The sequence below is a fragment of the Elephantulus edwardii genome, unplaced genomic scaffold (genome assembly GCF_000299155.1).
Source record: "Elephantulus edwardii isolate Elephantulus edwardi_28Jun2011 unplaced genomic scaffold, EleEdw1.0 scaffold00025, whole genome shotgun sequence".
Taxonomy (NCBI): domain Eukaryota; kingdom Metazoa; phylum Chordata; class Mammalia; order Macroscelidea; family Macroscelididae; genus Elephantulus; species Elephantulus edwardii.
In genome coordinates, this window is record NW_006399775.1 from 1182531 (window position 1) to 1192243 (window position 9713).

Sequence of the window (9713 nt, forward strand, 5' to 3'; positions counted from 1 at the left end):
TAAAACTTTAACTAAACAGCTAATTTCCTGGTTCTAACATTCCTTGATTTTTCTATAGGAGGCATTTAATTGAATCCTTAGGCCACACCTGGATATTTTGGGATGTACACTATGGAGAATGGGATGTGATTTATATCTTTATACAATAAGAATGGTACAGAGAAGAGTGATAAATATTTGAAAATAAGAGTTCATAAGTAACCTAAGTCATACTATTTATAAGAGGAATTTATTTTTTTTAATTCAGCAAATCAGTTATAAAGTGAAGTGACAGAGACATACATGCTGAGCCCTTTTAAAGTGATAGGAACATCTTATTGAAATGATTGGGGCTGGATTTTGGAGGGAGGCAAGTCAGGGGATAAATAACAAAAAAATGAGTAAATTACAAGCATAAGGTATTACAAGCTACCTTAGGACTTCCTTCTCTAGATTAGCAGATAGAAGCCAATGTATTCTCTATTGAGACTATGGTCTACTTTAAAGACACAGGTAAAACTTCAAGAAACTCAGCATATATTATTTTATTTACTTCTCTCCTGTCCATTGAGTATATGAAGAATTGGACTCACGAGTCTTTCAGGTTCGAAATAAGCACCAATGATGAAGAGTCACACAAAATCTAAGAAAGTTAGGGAGGTAAACGTTTGTTACCTTAGTTTGTACATATATAAAATTTTTTAAAAAGTCTTTTCTTAATAGTAATTAACATTTCTTTTGCAAAGAAATAATCTGTCAAGTGTTTAGGTTGAAACTTTAAATAATTTCATTTGGTGCTGGAGTGAAATGCTCTTATTAGGACAGCAATTCATAAAATTACAGACATTTCTCAGTGTTGCAGGGGTGAAAAGATGATTATTTCTTGAAGCATTCCCCTTGACGACTTCTGCATCCTCTGAAGTGTGAAAGAAGATAATTAAAAGAAGCTGGAATTAGAGGGGTTAGACTCCGCAAGCCTTCAACAATTTTGCTCAATATGTCAGATTCCATTCTTTGTATTTCCCACATGCTCGGTTTTTTAATCTCCAAATCAACTTTTCCTTCATCACAAAGACGGTTACTTTGATATCTCTTCATTTCATCTAAGATGCTGCTGAGTAAAGGTGAAGCCATGGTGAAAACATTGCCTGTCTCTAGTGGGTGTCTGGTTCTTGGTCACGAATATATTCTAGAAACACTTGTAATTAAATGAATACAAAGAAGAAAGGCCCTTGTATTATTTCTGCATTTTCTAACCTTCATGTCATTTCATGGTCCTCTGTTCCCTAGCTGAGGCTATAGTCCAAGGAATTATCACTGCATTGGGTATGTCTTGATGATCTTTGAGACAGTTTTTACTTGACTTGCCTTTTGCAATTATATCAAAATGTTGGTAAAAATTCATCCATCTAATAATTAAGAAGACTAGGAAACTAAATTTTGGCACATAGTCCTTGATAATAACTTAATACTTTTACCACTTCTTTGCAGAGCTCTGAGAGAATTTTGTAGCCAATCTACCATTAATCCTTATGTCAGTGAGTGGTAAAAGGTGCAGAAGCTGTAAACCCCACTTTATAGATGAGAAAACTGACGCATGAAGTTAAGATGTATTGCTGGTTGATATATAAATAAAACCTCAAGTTGCTTTGTTAGGTGATTTCAGACAATTTTTCATTGTTGTTAGTTTCTAAAATATTCTGTAGCCTCTCATGCTAATGAGCATTTAGACTAAAGTGTATAATGTTTCCCTGTCCACTAACACTTTGTTCACAGACTGCAATTTATTGTAATTATCAACTTAATAAAATTGACATCATGAACCTCTTTCTGTGAAGGCACCAGGATCTAGTTTGATCTCATGTGAAGTGATTTATGACAAATGAGGGGTGTTTAATGAAGAAAATCTTATTGCTCCCATCCATATAGTTAAAAATACTAACCAGTTGCTAATTATATTCTTGATCCATTGAGCTCGTGATTTTTAATTATTTTTCTTCTTAAATTTTGGGCTTGATGAAAATGTAAAAAAGAAGTATAAACAAATAAATACAAATAAAAGAAACTCTTCACAAAATTCCAAAGGAGCGGATTTAAAACTGCTATCTGTATCTGTAATTAAACTGATAATTACCACAAGGGGAAAAATTGAGAGTTAAAGGACAAAGAAAGCGATGGTCTCCAAATGAAGAACAATTACACACAACAAATGGGTGGTAATTTAAGTGCATTTGGTGGGACTGGATTCTGTGTTTCCAGGTAGGAAAGTTCTGTTTTTCAAAGTGTGGGCAGAAAACCGTATCTACGAGCACCTCCCAGATTAGTACTATCTTGGGCAATGCTTTTACATTCAAGTTAGACATACATCTTTGTACATGTTTTCTTCTGTCTCTTCCACTAAAATTCATGGTGGTTAGGAATAAACAATAAGGCTGATGACTATGATTAGCTAAAGGATATATGGATTCCTAAACTATGGCACATGGGATTTCTGTCCATTGGGACATTCTGGAGGTACTCTTAATAATTCTAAACAAGGTTTATTGATATTCTTAGTTAAAAAAAGCAGCTCAAGCATCAATTTTGCATCCCTTAAAATGGTCCAACTGGCCTGCAACTCCTCAGAGTCTCTTGAGTTCTGGCTTGAATCTGATTAATTTACTGCCAAAGAAAAAGACTTTCTGGTGAAGATTATTATTCATCTCACCCTCTTACTATTCTCCACCAAAAGATTTGGCCCAAACCAGAGTTACTCTAAAGACAGTGTATTCAATAGTTAACTATAATCACTTTAGCCAAATGTCTGTGATATTACTTAACTTTCTAATAAAATTTCACCATATTGGGGGAAGGGTATTCCCTAACAAAAGCAGTAGAGGTGGTGATTGAATAAATAACACATTCTTTTAAATGGATGGAAACAGTAGTCATGTAATTAAATACTAAGACAATGTAGTTGTAACATACTCTCCAAAAGAAATTTCAAACCTATGCGTGTGTTCTGGAACTGTGTTCTCTTCAGATAATAAGTTGGGCCACTTCCATAGGAGCCAATAGGGGAGAGATTCCCTGTGCTTTACAATTCACTGATTTAGTAGCTATTTGTTTCAGAACCTTAAATATAGTTTATTTAGAATATACTTTTGAACTTAATTCTTGAAGTCTTTATGGTTGAGTTGAAAACAGACAATATTTACTTTTGAACAAAAGTAAGGTTTTAGTATCATACAACGATTCAATTCTTTATATGCCATTCTAGTATGTTGTAGAAAATTACTGAGAAAAGATGTTAACAATTGTCATGGAATTATTTTTACCTCACATACAATGATAACAAATGAAGATGTGTGAGATGAACTACATTGAAAGCACTCTTGTTAACAAGTGACATATTCCTTTTCTGGGCTTTGTAAAGCTTTAAAATTCTGTTTATTATACTTGTGTTTTGCATTTGAAAGTTAGCTAAAGTACAACACAGCGATATCAACTTTCTGGCTATGAGAAAACGATTTCTAAAGTCATATTTGGGCTTCTCTAGTTATTAGTTCTATCTTTAGGGATAAGAAGTAAGTGACTATGAAGAGCATTCTAATTGCTCATTATAACTTTTAACCATTTTCTAGAAACTAAAATTTATATATAATTTTTCATAACATTTTATTCTAAGGGGAAATGATAACACTCTATAGGATGTATCTGCTAGAAGTGACTGAAATAAGTCAGCTTGATTAACACAAGTATTATAAACAGTTTTATTTTTCTTTACATGTACAATACATAAACATGGCTTATCTTCTACATTTCATGATCAAATGCCACCTACATGAAAACTGAATATATTGCACTTAATTCTTGTAACACGAACAGGTAACATTCCATTGGATCTGGCAGCAGACATCTATTCCACCATTAAACAACCTTCTTTGGAACACAATGACCCGAATAGGGATTTGTACATATTCTCTCCCCTCAAATCAATAGCCATTGTAAAAATTAGTTGTAGGTATATTTGTTCAGTTAGGGATAGTTTAGGCCAAGACTTTTGGGGATTGTGAGGTTAAAAAAAAGAATATATAAAACATCAAAAATTAATCCAAATCTATGAATACTCTCATGTCAGGTTTACAGAATCTGGATTCTAAGATCAATAATTATGGTATAATTTTTATAATATTTTTTATAGTTTGTACAAGTTCAAGGAAATGAAATAAAACACATCAGCTGCCAGTAGATATACATATGTGAAATAGGTTGGCGTGCATGTATGCATTTTACATTTCCTTTAATGAGGGATTAATACGCTCACTTTGCTTTTCTAAATAGCAGTTCATCTTAAATAGTACATTTTTAAAGTCTAAAATGCCAATACTTGCAAATACATTTGTTCCTAACAGAGCATAGTGAATATAGGAAGAAGCATCATTATTGTACACTACTCAGGATTTAGCTTTTTTCTTCAGATAGAAAAACGCTTTGAACACTCTGGGGGAACAGGGTTCAATTATAGAAGAATATTTCAGGGTCTTTTTTTTTCTTTTTTTGCATTTTTCAAGGATATACATTCGTACTGATTTTTGCTTCCAAATATATTTTAAGGCTGTTTGGTAAATATATACCAGATATGAGGCTCAATTTATAGGATTTTCTTCTTACAGGGAATTCTTAACTACTCAGCTTTAAAAAAGTAAAACTTTTGAAGCTAAACATGCTTTAATATCAACTGTGTTCCCAATGGACCCATGCTCAGTGGAATGCAGAATAGGAGGGAAAGGAAAAACTGCATTCTTAAAGAATGCCCCAATCATGTCACTGCCTCACTGAACATTCTCGATAATGGATCAGGCTGCAGAGAGGTGAGGTGGGACATTTTAAAGTGCGGATCAAGGTGAGAAAACAAAGTGCTGTAAGATAACTGAAAAGTCATTCTGCCTGTGGCTTAGTTTATGGTATTACTTAAAGCAGGGAAACGGAAGACATGGCAGCTTGGTGCAACATCTGTCTTAAACAGCAATCTCACTTTACCATGAGTAAAAGTGAAAACTCTAAAATTGGGGTCAAATAGAGAAATTTGAAAGGGTCTTTTGAAGACACGTCTGAATAGCAATTCTAACTTTCCAAAAGTTGTATGGAGATAGTGATGACTGCATTAAATTTAATCATGAAAACATAAAGATTTTCAATTAGAGGAGTTCCTGCTTTTCTCTGGTGCCAGACAGAACCACAAAAGTTAATCACTTTGCTTAAATTCCACAGCTGGAAATCACAATATGTGACCTTTTTTTCTTCACATCTGAAACACGCAAGAAATATATTCTTGGCTTTAGCAATGCTGCATAGGACAAAAGAATTCTGGAAAAATACAAATGTAAAGTACATTTCATCTTTACCATTTAAACTAGGATATACTTACCACTCACAGTCATATTTCTTACACTTTTATACAACATCACAACTGTCATTTTAAACAAGCAAACTTTTTTTTGTTCTTTTGTTTTTTTGAGGATACCCTGGAAAGTCAACTGATAGAGCAGTTTGAGAATAAATATATTAATAATAATAATAATAATAATGATAATAAGCACATGTAACTTAAACAATGATCTTAAAGAAAAAAAGTATGATTTTTAAATTTATAAAGTAATTAAAAATGCAATGACTATTTCATAGAAGTAATGACATTTTCCTCCCTTAATACTCCTGCTACAGAAGAGCTCGCCTTTTTAAGGCTCCAATTTCTTCTCACCTATCACTCCCTTATGTGAGAATTCAGCTTATATTTTGAATGTGTGGATTCTGTGCTGAACAACATTTTAAATGACCTTAGACTTAAAATCTTCTGGATTTTTTTTTTTTTAGAATTTTGGTGGCTGGAGTGATTCCTTTTCATTACCATAAATTTGACATAAAAACCCCAATATTTTCTATTAGTGACAAAGAGGACTCAGATATTAGACATGGAGGCAGATGAGTCAACTGGGTTCGGGGAAAAGGAGCTGGAGGTTGAGGGAGGAATGGGTTCGTTCTTTCTTGCACTTCAAGTTGTAGCACCTTCCACTTGGGTTATCTAATGCCTCTAGTGAACGGTGAGATGCACCCATTTATAGTTATTTGTTATTCTTATCTCTAATTTTCACACAATTTATAAAAATATAAATAACAAAATGTAAGTTGGGTTCCATCTCAAGAGGTGTTTCTTGTTGTCCTCTGAGAACAAGGTGGATAAGTTAGGTTTCACCAAGCCTATCCAACATAGCTGACTGTAAATCAGACCATCAGTTAGAAAAAGAGAGAGAGAGAAAGAGAGAGAAAATGAAAGTCATTCTTGCAATGAGCTCAGCAAACTCTGAGGAAATCAAAAGCATTCCAACGTGTTTATGGCACAGAGAACACAACGGCAAGGGCGAAGTCCGTGGAGAGAAAATGAGACAAAAATTACTAGGTAGGTGACAAACTGTACAAGCATCTTGTTAAAAAAAAAAAATAAAATAAAGTAAAAGTTGCAGCATTCTGTCCTTAAAGCCGGGTCTGGGCCTCAGGGATGTAGATCTCGATGCTGTCAGCACGCTCAGTGGCTGAATTCTGTCGAAAGGACGCTGCTCTCTTAGCAGCCATGAGACGTCTTCGAGCTTCTTGACGTTGTCTGTCAGGTAGGTCAAGGGACTTTTCTCTCGTAATAGGAAATTTCCCTTTGGGGGGCTTCTTTGGTATTGGAGGGGGGACCTTTCTCTCTTCCTGAAAAGTGTCAAAAAAGTAAAAATTGATAAACTGTGGTGATAGTTGCACTGATTGTGAATGTAATTTAATGTTTCTCACACTGGTCAAAATTAGTAGACAGAAAGGGGAATAATAATAGAAAAAAAGAGAATAATAATAGTTTGCTTTTTCCCAAAGGACCATTTATCTCTGACCACTAGCAAACTCACATGACAGAACCTTGAACATCACAGATTGTTTAGAAGACGCCACTTGACATTCCTACTATCTGCTATGGTCTTTTCCATAATATACAGAGTACCCAACACATTCAAGAAAACAATCTTATTCTCCTCTCCTTCTCTTCTTAGGGTAGAAATTTATTAATAAATCATTATTTGTTAATAGATAAGATCAGTGAGTGGAAAGGCAATGTACAGTAGGGTTTGTTTCATTTACTCATTGCCATTAAACAGTGACCATCTCATAGCTGACCCACCAATGGGTTCTCAGAGACTGTAAATCACACAGAAGTCGATCTTCTATCTTTCTTGCATGGAGCTACTGGTGGATTCAGATAATCTGCCTTTCCTTTGCACAACTCTTTCCCAATATGCCACTATCTTAATTAATTACATTTTAATTTATACATTTTATTTAATGTTATAAAATGTATTGTCTATGAATGATTGAATGAAAATGTAATATTATTTATAAATTCATATGTTGCTGTTGTTAAGTGCTGTCTAGTCAAGCATGACTTATAGTGATCCTATGAACAAAAGACCTGAACACTGTACTATAACTATCATTGTTTCTTTATACTCATAGAGTTTCCATAGGCATGTGGTTTAGGAAGTGGATGCCACTCCTGCTTCCAAACCTGAATCAATCTGGGAGTGCCACCAAACACTGTCCATGATGAGTAACCATTATGGTGTTTTGTGTTTTCTTCTTTTTTTTTCATTATGGTGTTTGACACACCAGTGGCACAGCATTTAGCATTACAGCAAACCCAACTTGCTTTAGTATAGCAAATCGACAGACCAGTGCTGTACCACTTAGAAGAATGTTCATCCCAAACACAACTAACACCAACCAACTTTTAAATACAAAGGCCCACCCACCAGGTCATGACTGACTCTAAACCAAGAGGCTTCTAGCTCACAGCTCATCTAAATTCATATAAAATAATTAATAATAATAATAATAAATACTCCCTTATCATGTGTGATTATCCCAGGTAACCACTGGCCTAAGCGGCCTAAAATTATAACCTTAAAGTCTTTGGACCTTACTAACATATACAGTGATTTTTCACTTATTTAAAAGATGGAAAGAATTCTTTTTGGCTGCTAGCTAATGTATACATATAAATCAGTGTATGTTGTTGTTGCTATGTACTCATAGCTGACTCATAGCTGACCCTCCAACAGGTTTTCAGAGGCTGTTTAATAGCATGGGAGGAAATCGCCCTTCTTTCTCTAGTAGGGAAGCTGGTGGATTTGAACCATGTGTCTCCTTACCACTAGGCCATCAATGCTCCCTAAATCAGTACATATCCTTTTTAAAAAGATAAACAGATTTTATAATTCTGTAACAAATTCAATAAATAACACATACGAGGTTTAGGTGGAAGGTCTGTGTCTATGTTATGTTATTTAATGTCATCCCTAAATAACCAAGATATACCTACCAACTAATTTTGCTTCATAATGGACTTAGGACTGGAGTGCTGCAGAATCAATTAGTTCCTTCCCCTAAGAGGTTACAAAGGGGCCAGAAAGTCTTTTTTTTTCCTTTCTATCAGATATTTGATTGTTGGAATAGATTCTTTCTCCCTTCAATGTACACGCACGCACACACACACACACACACAGACACACATACACACACAAGGTCAGAACTGGATACTAGGAGTACAACACAATTTTACAAGGACAGGACAAATTATGTAGTAACTTCCTGTTCCTAAGTTGTGTTTCTAGGTACAAATGGAACTTAAGGTAAAGTAAATACAGAATCAATTTTAGTAATTTTTGACTATGATATATTTAAGTCACTATGGACTACACTTAAGCCCATCTAATATTTTTTTGTTTACATAATGTGCACATAGATGGAGAAGCAGGAAGTACTAATATTAAAAATGCACATTTATATGTAATGTTTTCAACCATAAAGCTTGAATTTATGACGGTATTGATAATAAAAAAGTTCAATAATAGAAACAAAGAAACAAAATCCCCCAAACAGCCAAAAGAGATATTCAACCTATGTTAGAACCAACATAGGACAGTTACTAGAACATAAAACCCTGTTGTAAATTGAGAACTACCCACCTGTAGTTTTAGTAAAAGGATTTCTATTAGATAACATTACTGAAGAATGATAAAGGGATTATAGGCAGTCCATGTGTTACAGCAAGCACTATGTTTAGCATTTTGTATATCTTTAATTTGCATGTCAGGAAAGGCACATGGGGTCCTTATTTAGCCTTATTCTATCTAATGCAAGAGAAGACAAAGTCTTTTCAATGATAAAAGCTGAATGTGCAGCAAGTGAAGGTGGTTATGATAAAGAATTTGCTGTGAGAGGGATTAGTGTGATAGTTTCAAAGTAAGGACAAATCCACATAACATGAAGAGGGAAGTAGGGGTTGTCCATAAAACAAATGTTTGCAGTAAACCAGGGATTTCCCTTTTTCTAAAAATTTTTTTTAGTTTAGTGGATTCTGTCTTAGTATTCAACAGGACATGATGTTCATTTAGAGTCATTACTTCCTATTTATCTCACTTTAAAACTCCACAAATGGTTACCTGAACTTGTTTATGGACACTTTTTAACTTATGTATAACATGGAATTTTGGGTTTGCCTCTCCTCTTTAGCTACAATAAAAGTAATGGAATTTCCACTACTGGGAATATACCCTGAAGAGACCATAGCTGACATCCAAGCAGATATATGCACACCCATGTTTATTGCAGCTTTCTTCACAATAGCAAGGAGTTGGAAACAACCTAAGTGCCCATCAACAAAC

The 9713-nt window shown here is 34.3% G+C and overlaps 1 protein-coding gene across 2 annotated transcripts in view; it reads right to left on the bottom strand.

Annotated features, from left to right (window-relative positions):
• Positions 1-6485: 6485 nt before the first annotated feature.
• DLGAP2 (discs, large (Drosophila) homolog-associated protein 2) overlaps positions 6486-9713 on the bottom strand; it is a 301058-nt gene continuing 297830 nt past the window's right edge. Inside the window, exon 11 of one of the 2 annotated variants that reach the window (XM_006882844.1) lies at positions 6486-6711. In XM_006882844.1, the coding sequence (XP_006882906.1) occupies positions 6493-6711 (219 nt within the window). In that variant the 3' untranslated portion in view covers positions 6486-6492. The remainder of the gene's footprint in view (positions 6712-9713) is intronic. The other variant, XM_006882843.1, reaches the window with a different exon arrangement.